This window comes from Mesoplodon densirostris, chromosome 4, assembly GCF_025265405.1.
Source record: "Mesoplodon densirostris isolate mMesDen1 chromosome 4, mMesDen1 primary haplotype, whole genome shotgun sequence".
Classification (NCBI taxonomy): Eukaryota; Metazoa; Chordata; class Mammalia; order Artiodactyla; family Ziphiidae; genus Mesoplodon; species Mesoplodon densirostris.
Window position 1 is genome coordinate 148,423,623 of NC_082664.1, and position 17,897 is coordinate 148,441,519.

Genomic DNA, 17,897 nt, shown 5'->3' on the forward strand with positions numbered 1-17,897 from the left:
AAAAACTACACCACAGCTTACTCCACACATCTGTAGGAGAGTGCAGTCTTGCCTGCATATACTACAATGAGGTAGAGACTTCACACACAGCTTCACAAAACCCACAGAGTAGCTGGGATATGCAACAATGCAACGTCAGCTCAGCAGGAGGGAGGAGGGGGGGTATGACACTGGTTCTTTGGCACACAGCTTCCCAAAGAGGGGCAAGTCGTTTTTTGTTTTTTTAAAAAAAAAAAGAAAAGAAAAGAAAAGGTCAAGTTTTCAAATTCCAGTAGCACTTCAGTCAACTGCAACTGTTGCTTCAAACATTTCTCAAATGAAAGAAATAAGGGAAGGGTACTTGTCCCCTCTGAGAGAAAGGGCTCCTGTGAGCCTTCATCTGCCCCCACCAAAAAGCAGCCCTTTTTAGCTCAGTTACAAAAGAAAAAAGTCCTGTGACTTTGTGATTAAAAACTTCTATCAACCCTCCCCCCCCACGTAAGTGCAACTTAAGAAGGTGCAATAAACCATTTAAAACTATATACAGCAGCCACTCAAACACCGTTTACTCGGTCCAGTTTCAAATCCAAAAAGAATTTTTTTTCTTGGTTGCAAATGCCTTGATTTGCAACTGTGAGAAACAGTGACCAGCAGTCCCCAGACACAAATTTGCTATAATGTTAAAAGCTGCCAGGAAAGAAAAAAAAAATCTCTTGTTCCAAACGACTTAAAAACTGTTTTAAGGAGTGTAAAAAGGAACCGGTAAAAACCCTCGAGCGTAAAATATGAAATATGATTTTGGTTTAAATGAAGAGCAAAGTCTCCTTGTTGTTTACAGTAAAAAACACCAGCTGAACACTCAGTTTATGCCGTTCAGGTGGGGGTTAAATAAATGGAAAGGCACTGTATGGCAACTGCAAGAATGAAACCAATGAGACCTGCACATCATCACCATCAGTATTGCAAGGAATGTAAAAAAGCGCTTTTAATAAATAAACCTAGATGTAGGCATCGTGTCAACACCTTCTGGACACGTAGTTCTTTTTTGCTTTTCATCGGCAAAATGAGGAACTAAAATCTGGGAAAACTACAGAGTCGCTTGGAGGGTGAGCCTGAGGGTCCGTGCCCTGGCACACCCCCTGAAAACAAAACCCGACAAAACTCATTGTGCGTTAATTAGTGCAGAAACAAAGACAGATTCAGCAAGTGCAAAGGTGACTACGATTTTCCCTTGTCCTCGGGAAGCCAGCTCCCTGGTGGCCAGTGGCAGGGTGGTGCAGGCTACTGCCTGACCTGCCAGCCTCAGGCGCCACAGGCCACTGGGCAAGGCCAGCTCCTCTAGCTGGAATCTCGGTTCTTCTGGTTCCGCATCAGGGGGCTGTGGTGGCGCAGGCCCTCCATGCTGTGCCGCCAGTGCCAGCAGCTCCGGCAGAAGTACTTGAAGCACACCTGGGTGGAGTGGAGAAAAACAGAGGGAAGCCAGGCCTGTGTCAGCACCAGCCAGGGGGCAGCTGCATGAGCTGCCTGCTCTGCCCGAGAGCGAGTGGGGGATTCCCGATGGCCTCTGTGGGGTTAGAAGAGATGGTCCTGGGAATCCCTCTCATCCCCAACAGAGGCCTGACCAAACCATGGCAAATCCACTGCCTGTTTCTATGGGTGCCCAGACTTAATCCAGCATGCTGGGCTCCTATTGTGCAGAGAGACTGTGCCAGCTTCCCTCATCTCCTCTTAGCACCACAGCTGCTCTTCCAGTCCCCTGCCCTTCCCACCTCCTATGGAGCAGCTGTAGCACACGCCTGCTAACATGGGAGAACATTTAAAGACAGTGACTCCGGATCCTAATGCTGGGCAGCACAGCTCCCTCGTCACACTAAGTGAGGAGAGGTCACTGGGCACTACCTCAATCCCAGGCCCACACTCCCGCTGCCTGTGTAAGCCCGGGCAAGCCACTAACTTCTGAGCAATTATCTAAAAATGGGGATCATCTGTGGAAGATACACACACACACAAAAGCCTGCTAGAAGGGGCTATTCAGAGATACACTTATTCTCAGGCTTTACCCAGCAACCCAAGCTTACTTCACATCCTCATTTTGCAGCCTCCGTTTAACTACTGTCCACCCAGAGACTCCAAACCTGACTGACAGCACCACTGCAAAAGTAACTAAGTACGGATGCACTGCTAGTACTCGAACACGTCCCAAACTCGTCTTGTTGCCAGCAACACTGGCACTACTTGGGAACTTGTCAGAAACAAGGCATCTCAGGCCACACTCCAAATCTACTGAATCAGAATCTGCATTTACACAAGATCTTTAGGTGATGTGTATATACATTAGACTATGAGAAGCACTGCCCAAATACATCCAGATCTGTGCTCCACCACCCAGAAACAGTCAACAAAAACTGCCATACTGCTTTCTGCCTGCTTCTGACAACTGGGTACAAACCAGGTACAAATATCAAAACAGTCCAGAGGTTCAGAAGTAAATAAAGCAAGCTTCCATGCATAGGGGAAAATCAATCTAGAAGGCCTTAGCCTTAGAACAACAGTGCCTGGCGCATAGGTACTGCTGACCACGCCCAGCAGGGTCCTATCATCCTCAAAAACCACCATTACCAACAGTGCCACACTGAAAACCAACATCCCAGGCAAGGAGAAGGCCAAAGTATCAAGACTCAACGAGCTTTCCCAACGGTTTTGGGTCAAGTGTGTCTCTGGTCTGATCATCAGCAAACATTACTGCTGCCTGTTCTATGCTCTTAAGACAGCCGTGAGGTACCTGAGAACTCCAACATTCCATGTGAGAAATGAGACACGACGATCTTTAATTGAAGGCGGGGATTTTATAAACATCTCAAGTGCCCAAGGGACTCACCTGATCTCTACAGAAAAAAGGACCAGGCTGAGAACTGCAGATATGACACAGAGAATCTTCTAAGTAGGGGTCAATCTGAACCTGCACAAAGCAAAACAGGATAATGAAGTGGCTGCTTCTCACCAGGAGGCCAAATGGGCCAGAAGAGAAGGGCATGTTATGGGCCATCCATATGAATACAGGGGGTTTCCTGTTTTAAGGGGGGCCCAGAGAGAACTATAGGCAGAGAGTACAGAGATCCTTGATGGCAGGTGCCCAAACTGCAGAAGCTGCCAGGCTGGCTCTACAAAGTGTGTGCAACCACACACACTACTGCCTGGTCTTCTCGGCAAACCGGACCATGGCACTCTATCATCCAACAACAAATAAGCAATCAGAAAATGCAGGTCAGGCTGGAGAATAGAAGTCAGGCTGCCTCGCAAAGCTGGCCAAATAACACAGCACAGGAAGGCATCCCACAAGTTGAGGAGGCTCAACAGTCCCAAGCTCCCATCCCCCCAAGTCGACCAAGACCAGGCCCCTCCCAAACCCAAACCTCACCTCAAGTGTGACCTCGGAAGCTTGGCTCATTCCCCAGAGCATATCCAGCACAGGGACAGCTTCCGTCTCAGGCCTGCCCTGGGTAGTGGCTGGCCCAGACCCCTCTCAGATGGCCCAGAGTGAGGGTACAGACCAGCCCACTCACCTTCTTGGTGAACTTGGTGGTTTTGATCTCCACAAAAGCAGCACTGACTGCTTTCAGGTAACTACGTTGGTTATTGAAAGTCACGCGACCAGACCCTAGGAAAAACAGGAAAACTTACCTTCCAGCCAAATTCTCCCAAACACCACTTGTCAACACTCAGGAAACCCTGTTCCTAGATCAGTGCTATGCTGTCCAATAGAAATATAATGTGGGCTACTTATGTAATTTTAAGTTTTCTAGTAGCTGCATTTAATGAATGTAGTGGAATGAAGAAGAAAAATGTAGTGGAATTAATTTATTTATTTTCTTTACCCCAATATATCCAAAATATCATCATTTCAACATGTGGCATTAGGCACACTTCAAGCACTCAGCCGCATTTAGCTGGTGGCACTGTATCAGACAGTGTAGTTGTAGACCATGACGGCACAACCCCCTCAGGAATGGGGGGAGGACTTGCTGACCACCAGGGAGAGGGAAGAGACTCCTCCGTGTAGGCAGATGCACAGGCACGGTTACAAGGGTTCAGAGTGGACAGCAAGATGCAGATAGAACACCTCTCTGAAGGCAGGCCCAGCAGTCAAGGCCCTGCTGGCCTGGAGGTACTCCAGAGCCTAGCAGGGGAGCCGGAAGCAGCCTCATCCTGCCAAGTGCCGCCTCTGCCCCTGCAGCCTCTGAAGTCCCTGTTCTCAATCTGCGGTGCGGCACTGAAAGGCACACGATGCTCCTTCCTGACCAGATTCTGTGTGGGTGGGCAGACGAAGCATGTGGGAAGGTCGATTAGCCATGTGTTCATCAGGAAGTTGAGGTTCTGCTCCACCTCCAAACCCCACCACTAAGATTATTCTACCACGACTGGGAAACTGCCCTCTTTTCCCAGTGGGGCTGACCAAAACCCAGTGGTTAGGCCCCCAGACTCCCCTACACTAGGACAGCACAGGCCATGACCATACTCTGTTGGCTGAGTCACCCAGAGTCTTCCTTCAGCCTCATATGGTCTCTGACCCTAGACAAGGCCGCTTTTCAAGGCCTCTTAACAAAGGAAACCAAGCAAGTTCAGGAAAGTACTGGCCTTTTAATGAAATATTACCTGTTGTCTGTCTCAGACTGGTTTGGCTGTGAACTCTGAGCATCTAACCAAAGTTCCTGTTTCATTTTCACCTCCTATAGTGCTCCTATCAATTTTTCTCCCCTTCAAGGGAAGTGGTGGGAGAGGGATGGGTACAGAGGGGTCAGTACTGGTGGCTTATCTAGAAAAAGATGCTATACTGCTGGTATATGCTGATCTGCAGGTCTGAGTCAGGTCTCCCCCTCCACTCCCATAGGGAAGTATCACAATCTTGGTCTACATCCCAGGGGCCACCCAGCTTTCCCACACAGAAGTGGGACACTTACCAATGGGATACTTGTGCTTATCTGTGTCAATCCCAGCATACACCACACCACCAAATAGGTCGTTCAGAATGGCTGCCAGGGCCTCGGCATTGAGCATCCCGTGCAGAGCACCGACAAATACCGTCCTGCTGGGGTCAAGTCTCTGAGATGGGCTCTGAACAAAGTTGCTGTCGGCCAAGACCCAGGGGATCACTTGTACCTAAAAACCACCCAAAGGTATATCAGCCCTGGTAGGAAGCCAGAAAAAGGCTCTTGTATGGAGAGGCACATGCTCTGGAGATGCTAACCTGAGCCCCATACAGTCCCAGGCACACAGGTACTCAGCAAGCCACCCTCACCCCAACACAACTAGACTTGAATTTTACTGAGTCCATGAGTCCAAAATGGTTTTTTTTAAAAATGGTAGAGCAGTAGTCTACCCATTCTGAAGAGTAAGCAAAATAGTCCCCAGCTGTCATACCCAGGAACCTAGCACTGTTACAACCTTCAACCATGTGGTTCCAATGAAGGACCATGGACACTGATGAACAGACAGCATGGTCTGGAGTCCTTGGGACAGGAAGGATTCACAGAGAACGACAGGATAGGAGCTTGAAGGACAGAGGGTGGGGATGCTGAAGGTATCTGTATGAGATGGTTACTGGCCCAATGTACTCATTAGAGGGCTTGTGACAGGAGCAGTGGGAGTAACTGGAGAGAGGTACTGTGAAAAGTCACACACAGGAGAACACTGAGGTTCTGCAGAGCAGAGTGACACTAGGGCAGGAATTGACCATGTCCTCTGCTTCCAAATCCTGAGGCTAGAACAAAATCTGGCATAAGCAGGCAGAAGGCTCCAGAATGAAATGAGTTGACAGATGATCAGTAAGTGTTTTTGGAAGATTAATCAGTGAAGATCTTTTTTTTTTTTTAAAAAAAAAAAAAAAGGTCTCAAAGCAGGAAGAGATCTGAGGCATAAACCAGCAAGGAGGCAGAAAAGTAGTTCACAGGACAGCTGATGAAGACCTGGAGAAGGCTGGTGGTACTGGGCAAAGAACTGGCCAAGATCAAGAAGATTCTTCAACAGGAGAATCTGCAGAATTCAGACTGCCTGGGCATGGTGGGAAAACAAGAATCAGGTCTGATGGGTTCTAGACCTAGATAACCTTGAGACGAGAGAGCCTGGGAGAAGTTACCAGGGGGAGCCAATTTCATTGGAAGAGGCAAAAGCCATCTTGCTTTTTCCATTACCATGGGAAAGTATCACAATCTTGGTCCACATCCCAACGGCCACCACGCTTTCCAAGCTTTCTTAAACGTTAGGAGTTTATAATTATAGGACATACCAAAGAAAGGCCCCACAGGAAGGTGGGGCTCAAGTAGGACATGAGACTAGAGAGGTGAGTCTGGGTCTAAAGGTAAGAGCAGAGTCACACAAGTGAGTAACTTGTCTGATATGGGGAAGAAGAGAGGGGGGAATCAAATACCTACTACTCTGGTATGGAGGGGGAAACACAAAGGAAATAGAGGGTCAGAGAGAGATGAGAACCAGAGCTGCCTACGGTCCATGCATCAAAGAAAGCTATTCAAACACTGTGCGGTGTGGTGATGAGGAGGGACTAGGAGCAGGAAGGTGTCTGCAGGGCACTGAGGAGGGTGAGGGCCTGTGGTGCTGCAATGGCAGCCTCTCACTGTGAAAGCAGGAGACAGGGAAGAAGGAGCATGTTGTTAAGTCCCAGAGCATCATAAGTTGTGATAACTACATGAGCTCCACACAGCAAGAAAGAAGGCAGGGAAGCTGTGGGGCACCGTGCGCAGCCAGAGGACAAAATGTGAACTAACACCAGGAAACACTGTAAAACAAAGAGCCATCTTTGTCACATGCATCATTTATTTTAAATCCAATGTGACTATCTCAATAAAACAGGCATTTTCTCCATTACCCTACAGATTTTAATAGACTTTACTTTCTAGAGCAGCTTCCAGTTCACAGCAAAACTGAGCTGAAAATGTGGGGTTCCTGTATAACCCCCCACCTCCACACACGAACAGCCTCCCCCACTCTCAACACCCCTCACGGGACTAGCACACCTGCTGCAATCAGGAAACCTACCCTGACACATCAGTATTGTCCAAAATCCATGGTTTACATTAGGGTTCACATGTAATGTGGGTTTGTTTTACTACTGTAACTCTATGGGTTTTTGGCAAATGTATAATGGCACGTATCTACCATTACAGTATCACAGAGAGTATCTTCACCATCCTCAAAATCCTCTGTGCTTCACCTATTCATCCCCTCTACCCCTCATAACCCCTGGCAACTGCTAATCTTTTTACTAAAAGAGGCATTTCAATTTTCCATTTTATAGATGAAGAAATGAAGTTTCATGATATTAAATATCTCACCCAATATCACAAAAGTAATGTACTCTGGAACCAAATTTTTAAAAACAACACTGATTCCTGAGTTCGAAACTTCCTTTGACAAGCGGTTCTCAAACACCACCCACTAGCACCACTGGGGAACTTGGTTAAAGTGGAGATTCTTTTTTTTTTTTTTTTCTGCGGTACACGGGCCTCTCACTGTTGTGGCCTCTCCCGTTGCAGAGCACAGGCTCCGGACGCACAGGCTCAGCGGCCATGGCTCACGGGCCCAGCCGCTCCGCGGCACGTGGGTTCTTCCCGGCCCGGGGCACGAACCCGCGTCCCCTGCATCGGCAGGCGGACTCTCAACCACTGCGCCACCAGGGAAGCCCTAAAGCGGAGAGTCTTAAACTCCACCGAAACTGACTTAGTAAGCCTGAGATAGGGTCCAAGAATATGCAATGAGGCTCCCAGGCAGGATGGCTCTATGCTAGAGACTCACGATGCTGAGGGTACACAAGGTTGATATCAGAGACGGCCTAAGGAGAGAGAACCAGATGGAGGAAACTACACAGTAATAAAGCCCTGAATGGCAGTGAAGAAGTCATCCATGGATAGATGTGGGCTAAAGAGGGATCTACCCACCACAGATTAGGAGGTGAGAAGGCACAGTCTGAAGCAGGACTAGGGAGAAACAACTGTAGATTTTTCAGTTAAGTCCAAGCAGAGAAAGCTGCTAATTTCAATTTCATTTCTAAGACAAGAGGTTTGGGACAGAAGCACTGGCTAGAATAGAAGGAGATCTGGGAGACAGTTTAATTTCCATGGGCAGAAGCACATACATACCATTACGGCCCAAAGGTGCGGGGAGGGGACAATGCAGCTGAGAGTGTTCTGTTGTATTCACCGTGGGGCAAGAAGAGCAGCCCTCTTGCCTCAGTAGGGATACTTGTCTGCAGCCTGTATATCCACCCACCCCATGAAATCCACTGCCTCATATGCCAATCACCCGATCCAGAAAGGACGCTGTGCTAACTCACCTCCTTGCAGCGCATCCTCCGGCTGGACATCTTGAAGTAATATTCACTCAGGCCATCTGGGCTCAGCGGGTCATGAGAGCAAGCCTGAAGCAAGGCCCGGACAGACTTCTCTAGTTCGAAGACCAGATATACATACCCTATTCCCAAAGGAAGGAGAAATTGCATTAACATCCCTCAGGTGGCTACTCCTCAGCCTTGCTTTTGCGGCAGGGAGTTTCTTCCGAGAAAGATGCCTTATGGGTGAGACACGTTTTTGCCTACTCCTGAAAGTCTTGTTGAATGGAAGCATTTGCTATGCTGGACAACCAGGCCAACGGAGGGAGAAGCACTCCATCTCCCACCCTAGTAAGGGAAGGGACTGGCAAAGTAGGACAGAGGATCCCATCATTACCACATAGCTCTTTATCCCACAACACAAAGCACGTTCAGGTCGGCAAGCCTGGCTTTCCTGGGGTCAGGAGCGATGACAGGTCTGGGGCCAGGGGATGGAGGTATTCCTTTAAAAGCCTAGTTAGACCACTGGTTCAGTTCATCGCAACACTTTCAGTGAAGATGGGGCAGAGTGAAAATAGCACTGGCTCCTTTCTACAGGGAAGGGATCTCATTTCAGACCAGTGAGAAATCAGATGCTTGGTCCTCATTCCTGCTAACTCCAAAGGGAGCTCAGAATTAGGTCAGGCAACAACGTAACTGGGAAGGAAAGGCAAGTAAAGGAAAGCTTTTCAAACGCCTCATTTTGAGAGGTCAGGAACGGCCGGGGTTCAGGTTTGGAGGGAAGTGCACAAGGCAGTTTCACAGGCATCTCCAACTGCAGTGTGAGTTTGGACAGATGGAACATTGGCTTAGAAGAAACAGAAGGATGTGTGAGGTTGAGAAGGAGTGCCAGGAGCTGAAAGTTCTGTGCTGTGGAGTGACCGAACCTCGTTATCATCATGCAGCTGTGACATCCCAGCATCCCTCAGTGCAATTACATACTAGGGAGGGAAAAAAAGCTCCTACCATGTCTTTATTACCTTTAGGCATATTACCTTTGGGAGGACACCGGGGGTGCTTGCCATCCTTACCAGGCCACTCCACACTCAAAGAGCCAAAAACACGGAAGGTGTTAACCAATCCAGCTGCAAAGAGACGGAAAAGAATGGCAGAAACTGAGACACCATCCTCCCCAGGAAGGCACAGGACCACTAGTATTCTCTTGGGCTCATCCTCCTTGACAGACAACTCAGAATTGACCTTTGGTCTCAGGTGACAACTGTATGCAACAGACATAGAAGCACTGTAGGAGTGTATGAAGTGCACCTTTCCCATCACAGTTGCTCCTGTAATACCCTGTGCCCAGGCAGAGGTTCAGTTCTTGGCCTCAAGTCCAAGTTTCTTGTTCCTGAAAGACATGCCCCACCTTCAACACTTGAAGCAGAAGGTCTCAGAGCTCACCTTCCGTAATATCCCAAGGGACACCTCCTAGGAACACCTTGCAAGAGTAGATGGGGTTCTTGTAGTTCCGGGGAGGAAGCTGGCCACTCCAGGTACAGGTGGCTTCATTCACAGCTTTGGCAGAAGACAAAGAGAAACAGGAGTCAGAGAATTAACAAAGTCACTGCCCTTCTCTGTGGTGAACTTTTATCCAGGAAGGAGGAGAGAGGCCACAGTCCTAGTCTGGCTGCCTGCAAGAACATCTCTGACTACTCTGAAAGCAAGAAAACTTACACCTCACCAAACCAGTCAGCCCAGTATGATAACCCTAATTCACTAGTTCTGTCTCCACTAAAACTGAGAGGAATAGCAAACCAGATGTGTAGGGTAAAAATGATCACAACTCAAGCTATTTTCATACATATAACATATAACCAGAAAGCAGTTTTATCTAGTCATTGCTTACAATACTAATTAATTTAAATTTATAATTTATAGGCACACCTCAGAGATACTGCAGGGTTTCGTTCCAAATCACAATAAAATGAATGTTGCAATAAAGCTAGTCACACAAATCTTCTGGTTTTCCAGTGCATATAAAAGTTACATTTAGGGCTTCCCTGGTGGCGCAGTGGTTGAGAGTCCGCCTGCCGATGCAGGGGACACGGGTTCGTGCCCCGATCCCGGAAGATCCCACATGCCGCAGAGCGGCTGGGCCCGCGAGCCATGGCCGCGGAGCCTGTGTGTCCGGAGCCTGTGCTCCGCAACGGGAGAGGCCACAGCAGTGAGAGGCCCGCGTACAGCAAAAAAAAAAAAAAAAAAAGAAAAAGTTACATTTACACTATACTGTAGTCTATTAAGTGTGCAATAGCATTATGTCTAAAAAAAACAATGTACCTACCTTAATTTAAAAATACTTTATGGCTAAAAAACGCTAACCATCATCTGACAACACAGGGTTGCCACAAACCTCCAATTTGTATATAAAAAAAAACAAAATGCAGTATCGATAGATTGGGAGTTTGGGATTGACATGTACACACTGCTTTATTTAAAACAGATAACCAACAAGGACCTACTGTATAGCACAGGGGACTCTGCTCAATATTCTGTAATAACCTAAATGGGAAAAGAATTTGAAAAAGAATAGATACATATGCATGTATAACGGAATCACTTTGCTGGACACCTGAAACTAATACAACATTGTAAGTCAACTACACTCCAAAATAAAATAATTTTTTTAAAAAATGCAGTATTTGTGAAGTGCAATAAAGTGAAGCTCAATAAAACAAGGTATGCCTGTACTTGAAAGTAAACAGGACAATTTTTCATACAACATCCTAAATGCTTGTTGGTCCAGATGGACCTTCTCCCCAAAAGTTCAAATAAGGAACATTATACTGTTTCCCTGAACTCATCAGTCACAGAAGTTAGGACACTGCCAATAAAAACCAGCACCAGCAACCCAACAAGATAAGAATGTCACAACTGTTCCAAGTCAGAACAATTCCCCATCATTTCCAAAGCCATCGTTATGGTACCTAAAGAGACACCACCGGGCCTTCTATCGTATCAGTCTTTAATCCTGTCCCCACTCAGTCCGTGCCCTTCCAGATCAGAGACTGACCTTAGTGGGAACTGGCTAGTCCTCGCCTATTTTACTCTCCTCCTCCAGCACTGGAGCAGATAGCTAATGAAATGAACCACCATTTTCATTCAGGACAATAACATGGAAGGCCATTCTCTAAAAGGCATAGGCCCAATGTGTTGCTAGAGCAAGAAATTAGGCACCATCAGCAATATTTTGCAAACAAAAACAGAAGTCTATATAATGGCCTCATCCAAAAGCACAGTAAAGTCATTTCACAGGAAAACAATGGCAACAGAGAAAGTACAAACACAGGTTGCCGAAACCATTAAAATAGGGCAGCAGCACTGCTGGGGAGAATATCAGGTCTAGCTCTGTGAGTAGAAAGACAGACATATTGAAACCTATGGAAACAAAGGGAATGGAGAAACTGAACATTCATTTAATCAATTCCAGAACCTTAAAATAGTGGTCAGTGAGCATCTCCCTGAAGCACTAGTAAACAATGATATATACAGCTCATTTGCTTCCAAGTACTGGTATAAGATGAAGAACAGATTTAATAATGGATTTAAGGTAACTTAAACGACAGAATCTAAGGGTTCCTGAGAGACCAGTACACCTGGGGACATCCCTTACCTTGGAGGTTGACAAATGGACCCCCCACCCCGTGCATCCCTGTGTATACCAATCAGAAAGCCCTGGGGAAGAATGCTCCAGTGTGTGTTGTGCCTGACATTTCTTTGAATTAGAAAGGGGGAGGTAGACAAAATTTTAGGCACCATTTCCAGGGTTTCTCTTGAACACATGCACCTGTGAAAAGAACCAAAAGCGAAAGCAGTGCACAATCTCCACAGAAGAGCAAGTCAGAGATGGATCCAACCCCTAATAGGTACAACCCGGTGTGCCAGATTATCTATTGTTCCTCTCTGCTCAGCCTCAAAAAAGTTACCGAGTGTGTCCCCATTAGCACTCACTCCTCAGAATAGACCACTCTGTGCAGAAGCAAACTTCACCATACAGTCAAGTTCTCTTGTGGACAGTTCCCCAGTCTGTGAACAAAGTTCACTTACTCACTGCCTGAGAACGAGGCCCCAGGCCCCCAGCAGGCCCACAGCCACACTCACCTGCAGCTTGCCTGTGTAGCCTGGCCTCTCTCTCTATGCTGAAGGGGTCTTTGGGAGCTTCAAGGAGGTCCCAGGATGGCCACACAGAAGCTCCTGGCCATCTCTTTGATGCGCTGGTTGGGGAGGGCGTGACTGCAGCCAGAGCAGCTTGCTCTTGGTCCAGCCGGGACCCAACCCCCATCTTTAAAGGGTCTCTGGGACCACCCCCCGTCAGAGACAGGAAGGGCAGGGGAGGAGAAATTCGGAGGCTTGACTAAGGAAGAAAAAAGGAAGATATAGGTTTTTAAAGGACAGTTGTTACAAAAGTAATAATCACACTACAGAAATTATGAAAAATACCAATATTTGATATATTTTCATTTAGACTTTCTTCCTATGCATTCTTAAGATTAGCTGTCCCTATACCATAATTTAAACAAATTCTTTTCCCCCCAGTTCAGTCTTTTTCTCCATGTTGCCAGTCTTCATAACCATTTTTAATTAATTTATGATATTCTATTTAGGGAACAAGCTACACTTCACTGACCTATTCCCCTACTGTTAAACATTTAGATCCTTTGCAAGTTTTCAGGATTATAAATAAAAACTTTAAACTTTATTTTAAAAACATTTAAATAAAATGTAGCTTCTTCATATTTTGTGTGTTCTCTGGTCAGATTCCTAGACGTAGAATGCTAAAATGCTTTCTATGAGGGTTCTGTGTTCTATTAGAAATGTATGAGAACACAAGTTTCTAAAAAAACAAGCTTGCGTCAAAGCTCTAAATTCTACTAATTTAAGTGGGTAGAAATGATACCACATTATCAAAAAATAAACTAAAATAATTACTCAATAGAATATTTCCTGTAAGTTCAAATACTGCCTCTATTTCCTCTTCTGTGACTTGTCTGTTCATACCCCTTCATCAATTAACCTTTGGGGTGGGAATCAGAGAAAAGTTCTTTAAACGAAATCCCAAAATAGTAAAGCTGGTTATGAGGCAAATTTCCAAGACTGAGGCCCATATAAAGTAATGAAAAGAATTATAAAAAAAAAAAGAATTATAAACATCCCATCTAATCCCATTTTATAGGGGAATAAAAACTGCAGCCCAGAGAATCAAAGGAGCCCTGCTTGTAGTTACCTTTCTGGAAACACACCCTGAACAGATAAAACCAGGGAGTAGTGGGGACACCAATGCCAGCTTTCATATCCTAGGACAGACTGGCGGGAGGCAAGGTGGGCCCTAAGAGGTCATGCTATGAATGGGACATGGCAACAACCAGCATTGCCAGTCTTGGATACGGAAGAGAAGGGGGAAGGAAAATAGCCATTATATTCATTGAACAGTCAGGTCAGTGGCTTTGGTAGTAGAGAAGCAGGCTCAGAGGCACCTTAAATTGCATTTTACTTTAGGATGATTTCTCCCTGCCATTCCTATATATTTACTTCTCATATCCCCTATTCCTCATCTATCGTAATCCACTTTCCAACTCCCTTTAGCACGAGTGCCACACATGTCACACGTGCCTGTAGATGCAGAGCAGGAGGTGCAAAGATTAACTCTGAGAAATTATTTCATAGATTCGTCATGGCCTCTGAAAAAGAGTTGGAGTCAGATTTGGATTAAAACCCTAGCCCCACTGATTACTAACTTGTGATTCTTAAAATCATCAGTTAAAATATTTGAGGTATCATACATAAAGGTACATAAATGATATTGTTTAAAGGCTAAGAAAACACCCACGGAGGTCAAGAAACAGAACACTGCCAGGACTCCCATATTTACTTTTGAAACTAACTTTCCCAACAGCTCTTGGAGTAACCTGTAGAGTCCTCAGGTCAGGTCCTGAAATGTACTGCTCAATGCGTATAATGGGTATACGAGGCACCCTCTATTCTGTCAAGGATGGCAAGTTCTATACATGTCTCCACACCTCCCATCATGCCACCTCGCAGCCTGCATTCTAGTGGACATGCATCCCACCTCCAGCTCACGTGCTCTCCCCACCCCACTCTGCAGCAAGTTACATACAATCAAATCTGAGAGATGATCTGATCCAGAGCTGAAGCCACTGGTGTCTGAGTCAGAGGGGCTGCTAGAACGGGAGTCCAGGATGGGCCGGGTGTCCAGGCGGGATCCTCTAACGGAGGGTGCTGGAAACTTGTCCACCAAGTCAGATCCAAGGGGGTCCAGAGGCAGGAAGCTCAAGGGGGGTTTCCCCAGGACACTGCCCAATGGATTGTGGAGCATGCTCAATACTAGGAAGACAGAAAAAAAAGGGAGGAAATAAAAAGGAAGTCTCATGACCTCTTAGTTTTCTTTCCAGCCAAGAGCCCTTGACTTTCCCTCCCACAGCCACCCAGCAAGATGGACCAAGCCACGACCACCGAAAGCATGACAGAGCCGCAGTTAAGAGTGTAACGAGCAGACAGACACCCGGGGTCCATGAGTGGAAGGGACAGGATGGCATTCTGAAGACCCAAGTTCCTGCTGCAACAGAAGCAGCAAAACTCCTGCTCTCTGCCACCCAGGCTTACAGGTCAGGGCCAGCATCTGGGAACCTGTACCACTGGGGACCCTGGTCACAACTGCTATTAATGTCTGGACACACATGCCCGTGTTGCCATAGGAGATGCCTTCAGCACAATTAGGAAGCCCAAACCATACTCCTTCCTTACTGTGTTTATTAGAGGAACTCCCACCTTTCTAACACTACAGAGCTAAAATACAGAACTTCACGGCACACCCCAGCAGTCTAGTAGAGCATAAGCATACCATCTCATCTAAGAGATTCCTTTATGCAAAGTTCTAGCATATGCAGATTCTCTTCTATGCACCCTTGGACTTCACACGTTTAGGATGGAAGCAGAGTGATGCTGTGGTTAAGCCGGCTCTGGCTTACGACAATCTTGGGGTGAAACCCTGGGTCTGACGCACCTTTATATGGCTGCGTGCTCTGGGAAGCTCTCTGAGTCTCCATTTTCTCATGGCATCTTGGGTGGAATACCAACTATTTCATAACATTGTCAGGAGGGTTCAACAATTAAGACAACAGATGGAAAGTGCTCAGCACAGCAGTACCCAGTGCACAATATTTAAATATTAAACATCAAAAAAGAGTGAAGCAGAGGCCAGGAAAGATAAGGGAGGTAAAGTGGACAGCAGGGGAGAGCAGCATTTTCCCACACTTGACCTTGGGGAAATAAGGAATCCAAAGCAAAGCAAAACACCCTTTTATCCATGAGGAGGGGGTGGAAGAGGGCTTTGGCCATGGAGCTATGGTGGCACCAAAGCTAGGTAAGAAAGAAGCCATATTAATCTGATTTTGTTTTTTCATCTGGAGAAAGGGGAAAACATCCCCCTCAAAAAGGCTGTGAGGTGAAACCAAAATAATGCGTTTACATATGAAAGTGCTCAATAAACAGTGGCTGTGACTGGCTCTACCTCACAATTACTCACTAGTACCTGAGACACAGGTCACCAGAGCTGGTTTTCTTTCAGGGTCCAAGTCAGCCTGAAAGTCAGCCTGAATGTCTGGCTGGGGCTGTGGTGAGCCTCCTGAGGCAGGAATAAACCTCTCCAAGCATGAAATCAAAGTGAAAGCATTCTTTCAGGGTATTCATGACAGAGGGTATGTGCAAGATCAGACCAACCTGCTCTCCGTTGGCCAACCATTTCCCTCTCAGCTCAAAATAAGGAAGGTGTGCGAACTCTTTTTTTTTTTTTAACGCAGGGAATAGTGTGCATGTGTTTACTTTATTGTGTTTATTTATCCTTGATTTTGTTTGTTTGTTTGGTTGGTTTTTTTGCGGTAGGCGGGCCTCTCACTGCTGTGGCCCCTCCCGTTGCGGAGCACAGGCTCCGGACGCGCAGGCTCAGCGGCCACGGCCCACCGGCCCAGCCGCTCCACGGCACGTGGGATCCTCCCAGACCGGGGCACGAACCCGCGTCCCCTGCATCGGCAGGCGGACTCCCAACCACTGCGCCCCCAGGGAAGCCCTATCCTTGATTTTTAAAGAAACTGTCCCACTGTTCTCCAAGGTAGATGTACCATTTTACCCTCCCACCAGCATTGATGAATTTCAGCCCCTCCACATGCTGGCCAACACTCAGCAGGGTTCGTTTTTTTTTTTTTTTTTTTTTTTTTTTTGGCGGTATGTGGTCCCCTCACTGTTGTGGCCTCTCCCATTGTGGAGCTCAGGCTCCAGACACGCAGGCTCAGCGGCCATGGCTCACGGGCCCAGCCGCTCCGTGGCATATGGGATCCTCCCAGACCGGGGCACGAACCCATATCCCCTGCATCGGCAGGCGGACTCTCAACCACTGCGCCACCAGGGAGGCCCGAGCAGGGTTCGTTTTTAAATCTAGCCAGTCTAACATGTATGTGTGCTGGGGAGGGGGGAGCTTTACCACCTTCAGCAAGGAATTTATTACTTAGTTTATGACTTCCTTTCTTAAGGAAACATTCTTTTAAAACTAGGACTTTCAAAGCAGCTTCCCAAGCACAGGCACTGAATATGCACAGGTATGCTGAAACTAAGTGTCCCTCAACGCTTGGATTCTGACACCCATCAGAAATACTTTTGTCAAATTTCTCAAATACTCCTGACAAACCCCTACCTCAATGAAACACCGAGCCCAAGCCCCTGGAATTCACGCCCTGAGAGGGCAGGAGGTGTGAAGATTTATTCCAGGCTCCTCCTTGGTGCTGCAAGACGTGCCAAAAAAAAAAAGCACTGTGAAAACTAACATATCACATGTATTGGTCTTAAAAGTGGTACCACTGCCCTAAGAGGGCCTCATCTTTCTTCACATTTTACAGAAACAAGGTTAGGGTGGTGAATGATGAGGTAACAATCACATCACAGAGAGCTTCGAAAACCAAATTAGGGTGTTTAGATTTTATCCTGAAGGTAAGTGGGAGATACTGGGGAGCTGCCATGGGGACAGCCAAGGAGGCTGAGCAGGGACACTGTGGAGGACAGTGCTGGTACCCAATGCCCAGCTGGGACTGAGTATTAAATCAGACTGGGGCAACTCTCTCCAGCAGCGTCGAGAACCTGGGTGGACACTGCACCCATACAGCGCTGTGGGTTGTTCCCAAAGAGGGTGTGAAGGAGGAAATGAGACAACAGGGTTGATGGTACCAGCAACAGAGATGAAGAAGGGGTCATGCATTACAGGTGAAAGACAGGAGAGAGTCAAGATGCTGGAAGCAAATGGAGAAGCAGCAATGGCCATGTGCTGACAGCTACCAGAGGAGGGGAGGGGCAGACAGGAGAAACAGGAAGAGGGGAACAGTGAAGACCGAAGTCCTGAGGACGGTGCGATCCAGGGTGTGCGACCACAGGTGGCTGAGGTGGACTGCGTGGAGGCTAAGACTGGATAGGTCATTCACATGGACGTTAAAGGGACCCACAGTGACAAGTGGGCCTGGGGTTAAAACAAACAAAAAACACA

The 17,897-nt window shown here is 47.0% G+C and overlaps 1 protein-coding gene across 5 annotated transcripts in view; it reads right to left on the bottom strand.

Moving 5' to 3' along the window:
* The window catches only part of CPEB1 (cytoplasmic polyadenylation element binding protein 1), a 28,143-nt gene continuing 10,246 nt past the window's right edge, over positions 1–17,897 (bottom strand). For 4 of the 5 annotated variants that reach the window (XM_060095340.1, XM_060095338.1, XM_060095337.1 and 1 more), the window contains exons 3-11: positions 14,469–14,695; positions 12,455–12,707; positions 9,758–9,871; positions 9,337–9,441; positions 8,324–8,460; positions 4,938–5,136; positions 3,543–3,637; positions 2,858–2,938; positions 1–1,428 (exon numbers count right to left, since the gene is read on the bottom strand). In XM_060095340.1, coding sequence (XP_059951323.1) covers positions 1,318–1,428; positions 2,858–2,938; positions 3,543–3,637; positions 4,938–5,136; positions 8,324–8,460; positions 9,337–9,441; positions 9,758–9,871; positions 12,455–12,707; positions 14,469–14,695 — 1,322 coding nt within the window. In that variant the 3' untranslated portion in view covers positions 1–1,317. The remainder of the gene's footprint in view (positions 1,429–2,857; positions 2,939–3,542; positions 3,638–4,937; positions 5,137–8,323; positions 8,461–9,336; positions 9,442–9,757; positions 9,872–12,454; positions 12,708–14,468; positions 14,696–17,897) is intronic. The other variant, XM_060095339.1, reaches the window with a different exon arrangement.